Source organism: Pristis pectinata, chromosome 10, assembly GCF_009764475.1.
Source record: "Pristis pectinata isolate sPriPec2 chromosome 10, sPriPec2.1.pri, whole genome shotgun sequence".
Classification (NCBI taxonomy): Eukaryota; Metazoa; Chordata; class Chondrichthyes; order Rhinopristiformes; family Pristidae; genus Pristis; species Pristis pectinata.
Genome location: NC_067414.1, coordinates 72,199,879 through 72,220,218, shown reverse-complemented (window position 1 = coordinate 72,220,218; position 20,340 = coordinate 72,199,879). Strand labels below are relative to the sequence as shown.

Sequence of the window (20,340 nt, the reverse complement as noted above, 5' to 3'; positions counted from 1 at the left end):
CACTATTCAAAAATCAATCCTTCATGCAAAGATATAACCTTAGGTTTTTTGTTTCTCAAGGGAATTATGAAAGTTGTGGAAGTTTTAACCTGCTCATTGGGAAACTGTTTGGACTGTTTAAAGTCTGATTTTACACTTTGCCCTCTTTTACTCCGCACTGAAGCTATGGATAGTAATACTGGGCAGTGTGTAATGATGGAATTAATTTGAATGTATAACATGATTGCAGATACATTGTGTAATTAAAAAGCTGTAATTTCCCATTCCAGTAAAATGATTGATACTACAGTACAGTAGCTGTGCTATTATTATGAAAGTTTTGTCTGAATACTTCCAATCATTTCTTATTTTATAGGTTAATAGACCACCAGCAAAGCTCAATCTACTTACTTGTCAGGTGAAAGCAAATCCTGAAGAGAGAAAATGTTTTGATCTCATATCACGTACGTTTCCATATATTAAAAGAATCACTAAGTTACTTGTACATAAAATCCAAGGGTGTGACCACTTCTGTGGGCAGTTAATTTAGGTTCACAAATGTGCAAAACTACAGATACTTAGCAAATTTTCTGTACATTTATATTTTCAGGTTTTTCTATAAATTTGACTGAAACTTGAAGAAATAGGATTTCTCTATTAAAACTAATTGAAAATCTTTCTGCTTAAAATTGAGTAAAATTATCCCTAAATGAAAATGGGGAAGGGGAAAATGAGAATAAGAACAAGGAGGGGGCGGCTGGGGGAAGGGAGATCTGGAAGCATGGGAAGCTTGAGAAAGATGAGTGGAGGGGTGGGTGAATAATGTGGGGAAGTACCCACAAGGGAGGTGACCACAGCAGCAAACTCTTAACCCAGGGTAGTGGGTAAATTATGAGACTTGCACATTAATGGTGTTTATAATGTAAGCTTTTCTGGAGGAGGGAAAGTGTTAGAAAGTGTTTTTGGAAAGATTTTGTAATGTTGAATTTCCATGCAACTAAATTCATCGAAATATTTTAAATCAACTCAAAAGCCTTTGTTAGAATTTTATATTAATAACACACAGTTTGTTTTTCAGCACTCATTAGTGCAGAAAGCATTTTTTGATTTCTGACTCTGCTAAATACTAAATTGGTGGTGCATCTTCTTGTATAGATGATAGAACATACCATTTTCAAGTGGACGATGAACAGGAATGCCAAGTGTAAGTTTTAAAAATACTAATGAAAATACTTAATAGCTTAAGAAGAATTGTTAATATTAATGGATTTGTAGCAAAGAATTACTTCTGTTTTGTAAACTATGGCTATCACGAGTTAGTATGTTTTCAGGATCAGTATGATTGGTGATAAATATTTTTAATCTAGTTATTATATTGTCAAGCTGTAAATTACTAATTAAATTTAAAAATGTGAAAACTCTGATTTGGATGAAGCTAAATGGAAGGCCCTTCAAGTAAACTGACAGATTCAAACTTGTGTTTATGTTGTTCACCGTGGGGCACATAAAATCATCGCAGGATCAAAAGTGGTGGGAGTGCTCATTTGTAGTTTACAGGATTGATTGCATTCAATTTATTGGATAATCTTCTCCCTTTATAAGCAAGATGAGTGCTTTTGCCTCAAGTTGGTATACAATGTGAAAATGGGAAGGAAATGTTGCTGGAAGTGATAGAACTTGTACTTCTATCTACATTAATTCCTTGTTATCTGTGAACTTCCTATCTGCGGATCCATGTACTTGCAGCGTCAGCTGTGTGTTAATAGGAGCGTTGATAAACATTGCATTTTCCTTCAGAGGCCTCTCCTATAGTGTTCAGGAAATCCTGTTTACCATGAGATGGATTGCATTTGATGTCTTGTGCTGGCAACTAATGAAGTCAGTGTGGGCTGGAGCTGAGAATATGAACTTGGGCTGTGTGTTTTTATTGTTATCAAGTTTATTCTTTACAAATATGTAAAATTACATTTACCTTGTTAATTCCTTGTATGTGACTTCCCAAGACTTGTAATTGTGTGTTTTTAATAGGTAAATTAAAGTAACAGCTACATTGATATATGGCTAGTATTGAGCTGGAGCCAGGCTTCAGTGTGTGGGCCAGGTATTCGGCTGGATCTGGGGTCAGGAACAGTGGGGAACATGGGTAAGTTTGCTGCCAGAGTTGGGGTCAGAATGTCAGTAGTTGTTCTGACAACTTTGTTGTTTGGTGCTTCAGTGCTAGTCATTGTATCCCAGCTCCCATGGTTGGTGAGAAGTCAAAAGCTAATCAATCTCCTCCCTGTAATGCTACAGTAACTCAAAAGCAAGTGATGCTTGTTTTGACCATCTGAAACTTGCAGGTGGAAACCCATAAGCTAAAACCTACAAAGAAGTCATTGTATCCAAGATGATGATAACCACTGTATATCATTGCAGCCTTTTGTGTCATCATCTAACAAGCTAAGAGGTATCCATGTTTTTTGGTATCCCTGGGAAGTCTCTGTCCTTTTCCCTTGTGAATAATGAGGACTGTGTAATTATCCCTTCACCAACTGCCTAACAGTTTATAGAGTTTTCAAGTCAGAATGCCCTTGCATATATCTGACAACCAAGAATTTGAGTTACAGGGCATCTGAGTTAGGATGCAACTACATTTTATTAATATAGTGTTGTTCAGTTAAACTATTATTTCATTAGACTTGTGCATTGCTATCTAAATTGCTATGAAAACTAATGGCAAATATAACCTAAATCATTGCTACCATGGCAAAGATCTTGGTGTATTATTATGATTGGAATTCTTATGATTTAATATGGATATGTTATACACTTCTTTAGGATGTGAGTTTTTAAAAATTTATTTAACCATGGGATGTGTGCATTACTGACAAGATCTGCAGTTACCACCCATCCAGAATTATCCATGAGAAGAAGGCAGTGAGCTGGCTTCTTGAATTGTTGTAGTGCATTAGGTTAAAAGTTCCATTATTTTATACCATCGATGATCAAGGATTGGCTACTTATTTCCATGTTGGGTTAGTCTGTGATATGTGGTAATGTTCCTACGTGTCTGTTGCTCTTGTTCTTCTAGGCATTCGAGATCGTGAGTTTGGGAGTTGCTGTCAAAGAAGCCTAAGTGAGTTGTTGCAGCACATCTTGTAGATAGTGCACGCTGCAACTGCAATGTGTCATGAGTGTAAGGCAGGGTACCAATCAAAGGCTATTTATCCAGAATGGAGATGAGCTTATATGTTTTTGGAGCTGATTAATCTAGGCAAATGGGTAATATTCAGTTGCACATTTGACTTGTGGTTGGTAGATTATGGAATGGCTTGGGGGAGAGATGAGGTGAGTCCCTTGTAATAAGATGCATAGCTTCTAACCTACTCTTGGAATTGGTGTCACTAGCACAGTTTCTGATCAGTTATGACCCCAGCGGATTTGTCAATGGCAATTCCATCAACTGTCAAAAAAAAACCTCACTGGAGAGATCATAATCTGAAATTCCAAGTGCAAACTGGAGGAACAGCACCTCATTTTCCGTCTTGGAACCTTGCAGCCTAACGGCATGAACATTGAATTCTACTTTAAGTAATCCCCACAACACCTCCACCCACAACCATGTTGTTTCCCTTTCCATGTCTTTTTTCTACCCCCCCCCACACACTTTTTTCCTCCTCACCTTTGACCCATCCCCTGGTGGATCGGCTCTCCCCTCTTCCCCCACACCTGCCTATCACTATCTCTTACCTGCATCTACCTATCACCACCTTGTGCCCACCCCGCCTTCCCTCTTTTGTCCACCTATCACTGCTCTGCTTTTCCCTCCTATATACTGGGTTTCCCTTTTTCCTATCTTCAGCCCTGAAGAAGGGTCCTGACGTTAATGATTCAAATCTTTTGCGCCTGGTCCCACAGTCTGGAATTGGTGTCCCAACATCCCCCAGCAGATCCAGACTTGGATAGCCTTTCTTGCTGCCCCAAAGCATCCTGGACTGCAGCAGCATGGTTTGAACTATGGCAGGGTCTCCATTGGCTCTGGGAGGAAGCCCTGTAGTACTCATGAAAGCTTTGACAGCTGGCAGGACCCAAATCTCTTGTCTGGCTGCAAAAGCTGCAAGTCATTTATCAGTTTTGAATTTGGGCACAGTTAAAATCTATTAAAATTGAAGTGAATAATTTGGAATTTTTCTTAAAAAGTTAACTAAAAGCACCTGAAATCATAAATGATTGAAGAATATTGAACTAAAATGAAAGAAAAATAGTTCTGTGCTTACCTTTCCCCTTCTATTCAGAACTACTGACATTTACAAGCAAGGTCTGAGTCATTAACTAAGAAGCTGTCAGTGGAACTGAGCAATCTTAGCGAATATCCTTAACTCCTGATTTTATGATGGAAGGGATGGCCACTGATGAAGTGGTTAAATATAGTTAGGCCATGGTCAATCTGCAGCCTTACAATGCTCATTGAAATCGTTGGGGTCTCCTGGTGCTCTGCCAGGTCTAACTTGACTCAGGATGCAAGAGTTATCTGAGCTTTGCTTGAGCAATAGGGTGAACTAACAAATTTGGCTCAACAAGTTTGAGACTGACATGTTTGGCAGCATGTGCATGGAGGTTCTTAACTAGTTTCTATCTAAATGATTTAATTCTGCCAGTTCTATTCAGAACAACTGGCATTTAACAGCAAAGTCTGTGCCATTTATTAAGATGCTGTGAATGAAATTGAGCAATCTGCAGTCATTAGTGAACATTCCCACCTCTGATCTTGTGATGGAAGAAAGACCATTGATGGAAGCAATTAAATGTGAGTAGGCCTTAGTCACTACTCTTGAGAAATTCCCGTAGTGTTTACTTAGTGTTAGATGATAAGCCTTCAACAAGCATCACCATCTTCACTTTGTTCTAGCTATTGTCTCACTTAGTGCATAGTTTCTGTCCCTTAAATTTCCATTGACTTCAACTTTACTAGGGTTCTTTGATTGCACATTTGATCAGATGCAGTCTTAATGTCAAGGGCAATCACTTTTGCTCTGGAATTCTGACCATGTTTGGACTAAGGCTGTAATAATATCTGTAGCCATGTAGTCCAGCTGAATGTAAACAAAGCACTGGTAAAATGGTTGTTGTTCAGTAAGTGTCAGTTGAAAGCACTGTTGATGACATCTTTCATTGCTTCAATGATGATTGAGAGGACACTGGGGTGGTAATTGGCTTGTTTGGATTTGTCCTATTTTGAGTGGATATGATCTATCTGGTTGATTTTCTGCTTGGCTGTACTGCTAAAGGTGTGCCTGGATCTAAAGCAAAGCTCTTCAGCACTGCATTTGGGATGTTGAAAGGGCCAGACAACTCGGCTATCCCTTGGTATCAGGTGAAGTGGATAAAATTGGCTATGTCTGGTTTCTATAATGGGTATCCTCGGGAGGAGACCTGCTTGGATCACCCAAACGGTGCTTCTGACTGGACTATATTGCAAATAGCCCACTTTGTGATGGGTTCTGCTATCACTATGGAAATCTATATAATCTCTTCTAAGATATGTAGTTTCACGTGGCAGGGTTGTAGAGTTTTGATTTGATCCTTGGAGTGAGGGATTTCTTAGTTTTGTCTTTCACACACTGCTTTTGCTTTTTAGCATGCTTGTTTCACTGTGTTGTAGCTTCACCATGTGAGCACCTTGTTTTCAGATTTGTCTGCTATTACTCTTGGCATGGAATTCTGCTGCTGCTTAGTGGTCCACACTGCCTTTTGGATGCCTGGTTTGAGCTAGTAGATGTGTTCTAAATCTGTCATTTAACATGGTGGTGTTGCCAAATAACATGCTAGAGGGTGAAGGTCATACATCATTGCTGCAAAGTGAAGTGGTTACTCATATTGGTACTTTTGTGGACAGTTGCACCTCCAACTGGAGAATTAGTGAGAATCTGCAGGATTTTCCTATGAGTCGTTCTCCCATCAGCTCTTCAGCTCTGTCAATAGTGGTGCTTCATAGAGTATAATGTTTGTACTTGTTCATTTCTTCCAAATGATGTTCAACATGAACAGTACTGATTTATTAGCAATGGGAGGACACCTGATGGTACTCTGTAGCAGGTTCTTTTACCCTTATTTGATATGATGCCATATGACTGAATAAGGACCAGTGAACAAGATTTTTGAAAAAAACACAATCCAGAAGTTTTATGGTCATCATTGTTAATTGTGGCTTTTTGTTGCTGTTTTATTCAGTTTACTTTATCTGAATTTGTGTTTCACCATCATAAAGCTTTGCATCTGGATTACTAGTCCAGTACTCCTCCACTATTCTATTGTGATCGGTAAGTGTATAGGGTAAATTAATGATTAAGGAAGATTGCAAAAGGATAAAATCACCATCTGCATTGTGCTAGTTAAATTGTAACTATGATCTCAACTGTTAATCTGTGTTACTGGCAACAGTAATCTGCTGTATAAATGGTACTTAGGACCCAAAACTGTCATTGAGCAAAATTCATCAGTTTAATTTTAGGCATTTTTTTTCCGTTATGAAGTGCCTAAAATTAAGAAAATAGCTCCAACACAGGAATTGACAACAAACATGTAAACAGATATTCAATAGAATTAGTTTGTTTCCACACCATTATATTACACATCTGCTTTGTAATTATCACTGCCCTAAAATAAATTGCTGAGAAATGATATTTGTGAGTGTACTTAAATGTTCTATCAGTTGTTATTAGGACAAAAAAATCCAACATCTCCTGATGAAATTTCTCACTGCTACATCTTTAGTTTACGTTCTTCCATTATTTATCTGAATATAATGTCCAGCATATTAGTTGGAAACCTTTGTGATGATCCAGTGTGTAGGTAAGCCATACAAACATTCAATTTTGCTGAATTACTTGATCTCCTCTCAGATAGTGACAGGTTTATACAGTAGCTCCTTTGAGTTAAGAAGATGAAAACTGTCCTGATTCTGTACTCTTGGTTGGCAACAGCATTGAAAATACGCATGATTAGATATTGGAAGAGGATAGGATCAGATTTGGTGTGTAGGCTTCACACAAGCAAGAGCAGAGGATCTCTTACTTAAACCAAAATTTTACCTCATTAATTAGCAAACAGATTTTACTTTTACTTCTAACAACAGAAAGATTAAAGGGATGGAAAACGTGGGTTTAATAACAGCAGCTTTGAGGCCTTGTGATTGATAAGTCCCGTCTAATTTGCCCACTTACGAATAAAATCATCCCCCCTGCCCCCACCCCATGATAACTGAAACTGACAGAATGAAACATCCTTCTGCCCAGTTATTGTCCTGTTTTGCCACAAGTTCAACAAAGCAGAAAATCCATCACATTATTTAACAAGAAACACCAACTCCAAGAGACAGTATGCAACAGGTGCAATAAAAAAAGGCACAATTCAAACTTGATGATAAGCATCAGGTCAGATGACAACCTCAAAAGTACAAAGAGACCTTTTAAGTCCGTTGTGTTGAGAATGAAGTTCCTGGTAAAAATCTGGAAACAAGATAAACAAAAAATGTATGTTAATAATCAACCTGAAAAATTAGAGGCCTCTTATAGAATGGATTTTAAGGGATCTGCAGGAAAAGAAGTGGTAAAAGTTGCATATATCCACTTGCCTGCAGAAGAGGACTTTGATAGATCTTTAGAACAAAACGATGAAATTTTCCTCGGATCTTTTTCAAAAGCTAAGTTCACATTCAATTTCCTGTCAAAGTTTTAAATGTTTGTCCTAGTCCTAAAAAGCCTCCCTAAGAATGCTGAGGAAGTATTTTGTGGAAAGGAAAAGATGAATCTTTTAGAATGATTTAGACAACTACTATTGATAATAAAACCAGATAAATCACGTCTGGGTTGTGCATCAGATTTTGACGTGAAAAACACATATCTTGTATTGAGAAGTCCTCATCTTGGGATTTGTGGAAAAAATTTGAAGAGCTGTTCCAGAGACAAGTTGAATGCTTGAGGCCTTGTCATTCATCCCAAATGTATCCTGACCCACCAGCAGGACTGACCTGTCACATGTGGTACATTCGGGAGGGAGTAGTCCTTGAAGACCATAATATTGACTCTAGATCCCATGAAGCATCATGATATATTAAATATCCTGCCCAATTTCTCAATACTGCCATCCTTCAAGTGCGAATTTCTGCATATCAATCACCACTATGTCACAGACATAGAATTAAGAGGCTTGTAATTGCAGATGATCATTTAGCCTTTGATAACGGGAAGACTAATTTTGACAATTCTAGTAAAGAGGATAAAATAATGAATTAAAAATTGAGAGATTTTGAAGAGTCTAAGCTATTGTTACTCAACAACTCAATTCAGCAACAAAAGGCACTGCAGAGGTGAATTGAAGATGCTCTGAAGCAAATGATGTTAGTTCCAGAAATGGAAAATTATTGAGTCATAGCATGTAACAACACAAAAGGGGCCCAGCAATTTTTCTTTTAAAGTACTGATCCAAGTCCCACTTGCAAATCATGATTGAATCTATCACCATCACCCTGTCAAGCATTGCACTCCAGATGGCAATCACTTGCAATGTCAAAAGAAACTCTCATGGTATCTTTGTTTCTTTGTCATTCGCCTGAAATCTGTCTCCTCTGATTCTTGACCCTTCCACAAATGGAAATAGTTTTTCTCAATCTATCCTGCCCAGACACCTCCATTTTAGACACCTCCATTTTGAACACCTCCATCATATCTCCCCTCAACTTCCTCTCTTCCAATGAGAACAAGCCCAGCTTTTCCAATAATTGAAGTCACTCATCTCTGGAACCATTCTGGTATGTTTTTTCTACATCCTCTCCAAGGACGTATCATACAAGGACGTAGCATATTTCCTGAAGTGCGGTGAACATGAAGGTTTCTGGGAGTACCCACAGAAACTGTGAATAGACGTACTGAACAGAGGAAAGAGGCATTCCAATTTTGCTGAATCAATGAACAGAATGCTATCCAAATGCTAGAAAACTTAACATGGCATATTTTCACACTGGTATGAAGCAATCTCAATTAATCATTTCTTTACTTCTCAAACAATTATATATGCAAGTTATTTAACATTTTCTCACAGAGGATTCAGTTTTAAAATAGAAGTACAAAAGATGTGATCTTGGTAGAAAGAACGTCTTTCTTGTATCTGGAAATTGCATTTAGGTTAAAGATGCAATACGATCCTTGATGCTATTAGGCTCTAACAACCCACTTACAATGCTATTTTATCAGATTCTATCAGCCTATCAGCATAAAGTGAACACCTGTTTGGAAACCAGATATCATCTGGATAGGGGAGATGAGTTGGTACTTTGTTGACATTACAGTAAGAATCAAAGATCATAATCAATACCCAGAATGGACTGAGAAACGAATGTGCTCGCTTTGAAACGGAAATCATAAGGAGAAATGTCAAAAGATTAGTTTTACCGATGGCACTAAATCTGAATTGCAGTAGCTTAGACCAAACTGAAGTCATGCTTTGACATGAGCACTTGCATTAACTCTGGTGAATCTCTGGATTTTCACAGATGCTGTTAATAAGCGTCACAGCATGGAGTTACATATTTTATTCCAAATTGCTGTTCATATACTGCAATTATACAAATAGCTTTTTAATAAATAACATTCATATCAAATGATTTGCACATTCATGTCTAATAATTGCACAACATCTTTCCCGGGCTTATCAACTCTTATCCTATGTGTGAGTAGACTTAGCATAATGAGGCTCTTCCAACTTATTACCAATTTCTTTGATCCCATTGTGGATTAATTTGTTCAGCTTTCAAAGTAGCATTTGTTCCATGAAACAGTATTACATAGTACACTCAAAATAGCAGAGAATGGTTGATATATGTTACATTATATCCAACTAGAAAGGTAAGAGTTTAAAAAAAACAGCTTAAAATAAATAATAAATACCATTAAACATGCTCTTTTATGTGCATAAGATTTAGCAGTTTTTCTTGGAAGCATAATTTTTTCCTGCATTTCTTGTATCTTCCTTTCTATTCTGTAGCTGGATGTCCGTTTTGCAGAACAGTAAAGAAGAGGCTTTGAACAATGCTTTCAAGGGAGATCATAACACAGGAGAAAATAACATTGTCCAGGAATTAACAAAAGCAATTATTGTAGAGGTGCAGCGGATGACTGGAAATGATGTGTGCTGTGACTGCGGAGCACCAGGTAATTTGCATTTACAAAAAATGGTGATTAAAGGGATTGTCATTGATTACTTGCCATGCTTTGATTTAATTACACATTATAATGTACTGTGTTTTATCACAAGACAAGGGAGCAGAAGCAGGCCATTCGACCCATCGAGTCTGCTCCAAGGAAAAGGGAAAAAAAGAAATGGGGAATGGGGGGGGGAGAGGAAAAAAAAATATTCTAATCCTAATTTCCGGCCTTATCCCCCATATCCCTTGGTACCCCTACTATTTAGATATCTATCTCTCTCTTCCTTCAACGCCCCCACTGATCTGGCCTCTACTGCTGTATGTGGCAAGGAGTTCCACAAATTCACCACCCTCTGGCTAAAGAAATTTCTCCTCATCTCTGTTTTGAAACTGTACCCTCTAATTCTAAGATTGTGCCCTCTGGTCCTGGACTCACCCACCAAAGGAAACGGCCTAGCCACGTCTACTCTGTCCTTTCCTATCAACATTTTAAATGTCGCTATGAGGTCCCCTCTCATCCTTCTGTACTCCAGTGAGTACAGTCCAAGAGCCGACAAATGCTCATCATACGTAAGCCCTTTCATTCCTGGAATCATCCTCGTAAATCTCCTCTGAACCCTCTCCAACATCAGCACATCCTTCCTAAGATGTGGGGCCCAAAACTGTGCACAGTATTCCAAATGAGGCCTCACTAGTGCCCTGTAGATCCTCATCAACACTTCCTTACTTTTATACACTATATCTCTCGAAATGAATGCCAACATAGCATTCGCTTTCTTTACCACCGATCCGACCTGGTGGTTAACCTTTAAGGTATCCTGCACGAGTACCCCTAAGTCCCTTTGTACTTCTGTACTTTTCTTTCCTTCTAGATAATAATCTGCCCATTTATTTCTGTTTCCAAAGTGTACAGCTGCGCATTTCTCAACATTGAATCTCATCTGCCATTTCCTTGCCCATTCTCCTAAACTGTCTAGGTCCCTCTGCAACCTTCCTATCTCCTCAATACTCCCTACTCCTCCACCTATCTTGGTGTCATCCGCAAACTTAGCCACAAAACCATTTATTCCATTATCCAAATCGTTAATGTACATGGTAAAAAGGAGCGGTCCCAACACTGACCCCTGCGGCACACCACTAGTAACCGGTAGCCAACCAGAACAAGATCCTTTTATTTCCACCCTTTGCTTCCTGCCAACTAGCCAATGCTCCACCCATTCTGTTATCCTACCCATAATTCCATGACCTCTCATCTTATTAATCAGTCTCTTATGAGGCACCTTATCGAAGGCCTTTTGAAAGTCTAAATACACAACATCTACCGCCTCTCCCTTATCCACCCTACCTGTGATTTCTTCAAAAAACTCCAATAGGTTGGTCAGGCAGGATCTTCCCTTCACAAAACCATGTTGGCTAGGACCTATTTTGCCTTGCACCTCTAGGTATTCTGTAACCCCATAAATTTACATTGCAGTATTAAAGGGTCAATTAATAGAAGGGTCAATTAATACACTACATCATATAAAAAGTTTCCTATAACTGGGACTTGTAAGTTGATATCAATATCTGACAGAAGTTTCAAATATCATATGAAATGCAATGGTCCACTTACCTCTATGTACAAGTATGATATTTGGCACACAAGCACAGCATTTTCCATGTTCTTCCTCTGACAGTTTGCTTTTGATTCTGGTAATGCTGATACCTTTCTGGTATGGAATATAGCTTTTGCTTCAGATAGTTAATGTCTTCTTACTCTGGTCAATTGTGTGTAAAATTTATCAGAAGTTCTTGCCACAAAAAATGTTTTGAGGTTTAATTTTTTTTAACCAAAACTACCCTTTTTGTCAGATTTGCTGTTACACCAGCAGGGAGTGTCTTTTCAATACTGTTTTTACTGTTGAAAGTATCAGCATTTATTTGATTGTAATGAACATTTAGCTATCCTGGTAACAATAGAATAGGCAAATATTATACTCTCTTCTGTCTTGTTTGTAAGTTTAGAGAGACAGTTTTTAGGAGTATTTGTAACTATTCCATATTTTTATCAGAGTGTCTCTTTTTCAGGTTCCCACTAATATCTTCACTGGAAGGTTTAAGTGGAAAAGTCTTTGAAGTCATACAGTTTTGGTTTGACCATAATATTTTGGGTAGTTGGTATTGAAACTCCTCTTCAGAGTGCTTCCACTCTTAACAAAAGGAGGTAACAAAAAAGATTGATAAGGGCAGGGTGGTAGATGTTATCTACTTGGATTTTTAGCAAGACCTCTTGACAAGATCCTGAGTGGTAGGCTGGTCCAGGAGATTAGAGCACATCAGATCCAGTGTGAGCTAGCCAATTGGACACAGAATTGGCTTGGCGGTAGGAGGCTGAAGGTGGTAGTGGAGGGTTGTTTATCATATTGGAGGCCTGTGACAAGTGGTGTGCCGTAGGGATTGGTGCTGAGTCCTTTATTGTTTGCTGTATATGGTAATAATTTGGAAGGGAATGTGGGTTGCAGGATTAGTAAATTTGCAGATGACAGCAAAATTGGTGATATATAGTGGACAGTGATGAAGGTTGTCTAAGGTTACAACAGAATATTGATCAACTGGGAAAGTGGGCAAGGGAATGGCAGATGGAGTTTAACTCAGAAATGTAAAGTATTGCATTTTGGTAAATTAAACTAGGCCAGGACAGAGTGAATGGTGGGGCACTGAGGAGTCTTACTGGACAGAGAGACCTATGGGTACAAGTAGGTGGTTCCCTGAAAGTGGCAACACTAGGTGGACAGAGTGGTGAAGATGGCATGTGGCATGCTTGCCTTCATCAGCCAAGGCACTGAGTATAAGATTTGGGATGTCATGTTATAGTTGTACATAATGTTGGTTAGGCTGCACTTGGAGTATATTGTGTGCAGTTCTGGTTGCCTCATCACAGGAAAGGTGTGATTAAGCTAGAGAGGGTGCAGAAAAGATTTCACAAGGATGTTACCTGGATGGTAGGGTTGAGTTATAAGGAGAGATTGGGTAGCCTAGATCTGCTTTCCCTATAGAAAAGGAGGCTAAGAGGCAACGTGATAGAGGTATATAAAATTATGACAGGCATAGATAGGATAGATAGCTAGAGTCGGTTTTCCATGGTGAGGTTGCTTAAAACTAGAGGACAGAGGTTAAGGTGAGAAGGAGGAAGTTTAAAGGGGACCTGAGGGGTATATGTTTCACAAAGAGCAGTTGGTATCTGGAATGAGCTGCTAGAGGTGGTGGTGGAGGCAGGAACAGTATCAACGTTTGAGAGGCATCTGGACAGGTACTTGAATGAGCAAAGCACAGAGGGATATAGAATTAATGTAGCCACATGGGATCAATAAAGAGAGGAATGATGGTTGGCATAGACACTGTGGGCCAAAGGGCCTGTTTCTATGCTGTGCAACTCTTGACTCTATGATCTCTAATTAATTTTTTTTTTCCCCCACAATTTTAAAGATGCCTTTAAGATCAACCCTTGACTTTGTCTTTTCAAGAGAAAGATGTACATCTCAGCACCAACAATGTATCTATTCTGGGCTCTGGATGACAAATAGTTTTAGGGCTGCAGTATTAGTGATTGGTTGGTTTAGCTTCAAATCAAGTTATAGAGGCACAGTGCAATGCACAATAATTTGTTTTACCTTGAGGGGATAATGTTGGTCAGACCAGAGGAAAACTGAAAATTGCAAAGCAATCTCTAACATCTATCTGACAAATAACACCAAATGATAGTGTGTATCCCTAGTTTCTCATCTTCAGAAACACCTTTAGTCCACTGGTTCAAAGTTGCCCATACTTTTGAACCAACATTAACAGGAACTTGAGGTCTGTTAAATATTACAAGCTTGTTGTATGACTTGCTAAAAAATCCTGATAATATGGTATTTCAAGCTTGATTGTTAAATTTTATTTAACAGATCCGACATGGCTATCTACTAATTTGGGAATTCTAACATGCATTGAGTGCTCTGGAATTCATAGAGAGCTGGGAGTTCATTATTCCAGAATACAATCTCTTACATTAGATGTATTAGGAACATCTGAACTCTTGGTAAGTCCCTTTTAATTAAGAGTTTCATTTCGGTTTGTTATGAAATTTCCACAAAGTTAGAGGTATAGTTAATAAAAGTTGCTGCTCTGCACTTTTTGTAGGTTGGTTGCATTATATATATGGCTGTAATGAAATTCTGGAAGAGGGTTAGTTGAAATTGTACAAACCACAAAGCATTTGAATGAAATACAGTGCATGAAAAATAATATAGCAGTCTTAAGCTGTTAAGACCCATCCATAACAATGAGGAAACATGGTGCTTTTGTTTTAAAAGCAGTAAGTTCTGTTGGGGAAAAAAATGTTCTAAAGCAATAAGTCTAAAAGTGACAGGAGTGATGGGGACAATGGGAATGTCGATTTTTTTTTCTTAAATCTGAAACACCACCCTAAACCTGATCCTTTCTGTTCTAATGAAGGAACAAGCCTTGTATAATTGTAGTGATTACTTAAGCACAAACTGTGGAGACTGAGTTGATAAAGGACAAGTTTTACAATTTTTCCATGTCAAAGCCCAGAGAGCAGACTTGAAAATTCTTCTTGGTAATTTTGATGCTGTCCTGAAATGATAGGTTATTGAAAGATCAAACCCTAGTGCAAATGAGGTAGTCCAAAATGATGGTAATTATTCCCATTAATTCTTTATCGTCTCAGGATTGTGGAATCATATTTTGCTGATAGATTTTGCTGGTCAGTGGCACAGCCAGGGAGCTGTTACCTCACAGTCTGACCTCTGCTGTCTGTGTGAAGTTTGCACGTTCTTATTGTGACCGTGTGGGATTCCCCGGATGCTCTGGTTTCCTCCCCACATCCCAAAAACGTGAGGTTGTAGATTAATTGACCACTGTAAATTGACCCCAGTGTGTAGCTGAATAGTAGAATTTGGGATAGAGGAGGGGTTGGAGTTGATGGGAATATGGGGAGAATAAAAAGGACTAAGGTAGGAATAGAGTGAAAATGTGTGCTTGATGGTCAGTGCGGACTCCGTGGGCTAAAGGCCCTCTTTCTGTGCTCCATCTCCACAAATTTATGACGGTATTTGAGTTTTGAATTATTCACTAATCAAAATAATTTCTTGAAACTCTCAGCAGTTTTAATATATATAATAGGCCATCTATATACGTTGGGTCTAATTGAAAATTGTTATTTTTGACAGCTAGCTAAGAATATTGGGAATGCAGCATTTAATGAGATTATGGAAGCTGGTCTGTCATCAGACGGAATTGTCAAACCTAATCCAAACAGTGATATGTAAGTACACATTTTTATTTCCTGTTCATCATGGAAAGAGACACAGCACATGTGAATCTGAGAAGTCAGCAGAGCTTTCCCTTCATTCTTTTTCAAAAAAGTGCATGACCCATATGTGATTTTTTTTTTTTGTCCTTAATTTGACTAACCCTAAGGTTATGGAGTTTAAAATTCTGGAAACATCTTTGAGAGTGTCATTATAAAAAAATTACCCTTTTGTGTTTTTAATTCCTCTGCAGAAATTGAGATTTGCCTATTTTCTAGGAATGCATGTGCCTTTGAACGTCACTTTTCCGGTCTTTCCCATTTAAAAAAAATACTGTCTGTTTTTTTGACTGGTGGATAACCTCACACGTTTCATCAATTTACTTCATCTGCTCTGTTATTGTGCACTCATTCTGCATGTCTGTATCTTCTCGAATGCTTTGCATCCTCATCACTGTTGACATTCCCAGTTTCATCAGCAAATATGGAAATGTTACATTTGGTGCACTCGCCCATTTCACTGATATAGACTGTGAATAGTCAGAACCAAAGCACTGGTTCATATGGCACCCAACTACTCTCAGACTGCTATCCTTGAGAAGGACCTAAAACAAAAACTGAAAATGCTAGAAACACTGGCTTTGTGTGTGGGAGATCACATCTCATGAATTTGATTGAGTTTTTTTGACCTTGGTTGTTACTTCAATGAGGGCAGGGTGGTAGATATAGTCAATATGACCTTCAGTAAGGCCTTTAATAGGGTTCTGCATGAGAGGCTGCAGTGTACAGTTAGATTACGTGGAATCCAGGGAGAGCTTGTTAATTGGATACACAATTGGCTTGATAGGAAGTAAGAGGGTGATGGTGGAAGGTGTTTCTCGACTGGATTCTCATGACTAGTGGTGTGCCTCAGGGGTCAGTGCTAGGCCCATTGCTATTTGTCATCTACATCAATGATTTGGATGAGAATATACAAGGCATGGTTAGTAAATTTACAGATCACACTAAAATAGGTGGTGTCATGGACAGTGAAGATAGTTATCAGGAATTACAGAGTGATCAGCTGGGTAAGTGGGCCAAGGAATGGCAAATGGCGTTTAATTCAGATAAGTGCAAGGTTTTACGTTTTGGGAAGCTAAATCAAGATAAGACTTTCACAGTGAATGGTAGGGCTCTGGGGAGTGTGGGCAGAGCAGGGGGACCAAGGAGTACAAGTACATGGTTCACTGAAAGGGGTGTCAAAGGTAAACAGGGTGGTGAAGAAGGCTTTCAGCCTGCTGGCCTTCATCAGTCAGGGCATTGAGTATAGACGTGGGGATGTTATGTTGCAGTTGTACAAGACATTGGTGAGGCCACATTTGGAATATTGTGTTTGGCTTTGGGCACCCTGCTATAGGAAAGATGCCATGAAGTTGCAATGAGTGTAGAAATGATTAAGGACAGAGTTATAGAGAGAAGTTGAACAGGCTAAGAATTTATTCACTGGAGTGTAAGAGAATGAGGGGTAAACTTATGGAGGTATATAAAATCATGAGGGGCATAGATAGGGGCCTCATGATTTTATACTCCTCTATGGGATCACCCCTCATTCTTTTTCCCAGGACTGGGGAATCAAGAACTAGAGGGCACAGGTTTAAGGTAAGAGGGTAGAGGTTTAATAGGAACCTGAGGGGGCAACTGTTTTTTACCCAGAGGTTGATCCGTATATGGAATAAGCTGCCAGAGGAAGTTGTTACATTAACAACATTTAAAAGACACTTGGACAGATACATGGATAAGAAAGGTTTAGAGGGATATGGCCAAATATGCACAATAGGACTAGCTTAGAATGGAATCTTGGTCAGCATGGACCAGTTGGGCCAAAGGGCTTGTTTCTATCCTCTATGACTCTAGCTCAGCAAGTCGGGTAGTATCTGTGGAAAGAAAAACAATTAATGTTTCAGGTTAAAGGTCCTTTGTCGTCTTCTTCTGATGAAGGGTCTTTGACTTGCAACATTCTCTTTTTCTTTCAACAACTGCTGCCTTTCTGTTGAGTATTTTTAGCATTTTCTGTTTTAGTTTCAAATTTCCAGCATTTGCAGTTTTGTTTCATTTTCATTTACTGAAAATGGCCTGTTTATTCCTATTCTTGCTTTTTCTATCTGTTAACCAATTCTCAATCTATTATTGAGATTATTAAGATTATTACAGCCCATTTCATGTGCTCTAACTTTATTTAGCAGTGGAGCTTCACTATAGTTACTGCTCAATTATTTTATTTAAAGACTGACACTTGCACAAATAAGGAGTCAAAGTAATTTTTATTGAAGACATTATTCAGTGTTGAATAAATAGTTTTGTATCTCTTGTCATTGATATTAAATGAGGGTTATTAATGGAAAAATTATTCTTCCCACAGGGTTGCCCGAAAAGACTACATTACAGCTAAATATATAGAACGGAAATATTCAAGGAAAAGGTCCACTGACAATGCTGCCAAACTTAGCTGTCTGTGCGATGCAATCAAGTCAAGAGACATTTTTGCACTAATTCAGGTGTATGCTGATGGCGTCGATCTTACTGACCCAATACCTTTGGCAAATGGACATGTAAGATCTATTTATGGAACAAAACATTATAAATCATTTTCAATAAGAGAATATGCTTGTGTGAATGCATAGTTTGAAGTGGTTCAGAGAAAATATGTAATCATTTATCAGAAACTAATGATAAAGGGAATCCATAGATTTAAAATGTAGATTTTCAGAAGGCATCTGACGAGAGCCCACATAAAATATTGGCCAGCAGAATCAAGGCCTGTGGAGTATAAGGGTTAGTGGCAATATGGATAATAAATTAGAATGGGATAAGAAATTAGAATGAGAAGAGTGTATGGACTGAATGGCTGGGCTCTGAAGGATATGTAAGAACAGAGGGACTTGAATAAATCTTTGAAAGGGAAGAGACAAGTTGAGAAAGAGGCTCATAAGGTCAGTGGGATTCAGGGCTTCATAAGTAAAGGCTTAGAGCACAAGAGCAGGGAGGGTTTTAGAGTTTTTATAGAGCATTGATTGGGTCATAAATGGAGCATTATATTCATTTCTAGTTGTCACACATTATGATAGAGGGGTACCTAGAGACAATGTGGAAAATATTGACATGATTGGCTCGACATGAGGAATTTTAGCTGCAAGGTTGGACTGGAGAAGTTAGCGTTCTCCTTGGAGTGAAGAAGGTTGAGAGACCTAATAGAGTATGATCAGTCATGATGGGTTTGGAAAAGGTGAAAGAGGGAAGATCAGGGGACACAAGTTAAATTGATGGGCAAGAGATACAGGGAAGATATAAGATTCTTTATGCAGGTAGTAGATACAAGCTGGAACCTGCTGCCTGTGAGGATGGTAGAAACAGAGTCAATAGAACTTTCAAAAGGGAATTGGCTATATACTTAAGGGAAAATAATCTGCAAGGCTGCAGGGAAAGAGCAGGGAAAAAAGATTGCTCAACAAAGAACTGGCATAGACAGTGGGCTGATTGGCCACCACCTGTGTTGTAAAAGCTCTGGGATTCTGTGAATTCTCCAAAACTCAATGGATTTAAAATGTATATTTAGAATCAGCTGTCCATTGTTTTCTTTTCTATATATTCTGCTAGGAACAAGGAGAAACAGCACTACATCTTGCTGTAAGATTAGTGGACAGAACATCACTTCATGTAGTTGACTTTTTAGTACAGAACAGGTAAGCATTTTACCATAAGTATTTAAACAAAACCAGCTCCTTTGCAAATTAGTAAAGGTGACATGTGGATAGTTGATTACATAAGCAGTGGGTCTGCACTCTACAGAAATCTTTCACTCCAACGTGTATCCTCAAACAAGATGCTGGAGGAACTCAGCAGGTCAGGCAGCATGTATGGAGGGAAATGGACAGTTGACGTTTCAGGTTGAGACCCTTCACCCGGCCTGAAGGATAGAGAGGAGGTAGCCAGTATAAAAAGTTTGAAGGGAAGGGGTGAAGCAAGAGCTGGCAAGTGATGGGTGAATCCAGCTGAGGAGGGGTGATGGGCAGATGGGGGAGGGGAGAATAGAAATCATGATAGAGGCTGGGAGGTGACAGGTGAAGATGACAAAGGGCTGTGGATGATGGAATCTGATGGGAGAGGAAGGTGGAGCATGGAATCAAGTAAGGGAGGTAGAGAAAGCAGATGAGAACAGTTGGTGGGGGGGGGGGGTTGCAGGAGAACCCGTGGATGGAGTGAGTGATGGACAGAATGGGTGGAAGAGGGGAAAGAAACAGGATGAAGGGGGTTGGCGTGCATGTAGTAGGAACTGGGTAGATCAGGAGGAGAGAGAAAAGCGTCGAGGAGCAGTTTACCTGAAATTGGAGAAATCAGTGTTTATGCTGTTGGGTTGTAGACTGTCCAGGTGGAATATGAGCTGCTGTTCTTCTAGTTTGTGTTTAGCCTTGCCTTGGCGTGGATGAGTGTCCTGGAGTGGAAGGCCTCATCTCGCGAATAGATGCGGTGGAGACAGAGATACTGAGAAAAAGAAATAGCGTCCTTGCAAGAGATGGAGTGGGAGGACGTGCAGTCTGGGTAGCTGTGGGAGTCGGTAGGTTTGTAGTAAATGTTGGTGGATAGTCTGTCTCCTGAGACAGAGATTAAGAAAAGGGAGAGAGGTGTCGGAACTGGACCAAGTGAATTTGAGTTCCTCCATTTTCTTGTTTGTTGCTCCAGATTCCAGCATCTGCATTCTCTTTTGACTTCAACTTGCATATCTGCTCTTTCAGGCACTGCTCAACTGGGTTGTCAGAGTGGATGACGATGACACTAATCTCTGTCTCACTCAATGTCCTGTATATTTGGCAAGCCAATATTAACTAATTATGAGAATCTCAAAAACAAATTT

At 39.1% G+C, this 20,340-nt stretch overlaps 1 protein-coding gene across 1 annotated transcript in view; it reads left to right on the top strand.

The window, feature by feature from the left end:
* asap2a (ArfGAP with SH3 domain, ankyrin repeat and PH domain 2a) overlaps nt 1-20,340 on the top strand; it is a 145,933-nt gene that overhangs the window by 108,859 nt on the left and 16,734 nt on the right. The window contains 7 exon segments of the mRNA XM_052024496.1: nt 356-443; nt 1,135-1,183; nt 10,000-10,166; nt 14,086-14,219; nt 15,373-15,467; nt 17,851-18,040; nt 19,086-19,171. Of these exon segments, the coding sequence (XP_051880456.1) occupies nt 356-443; nt 1,135-1,183; nt 10,000-10,166; nt 14,086-14,219; nt 15,373-15,467; nt 17,851-18,040; nt 19,086-19,171 (809 nt within the window).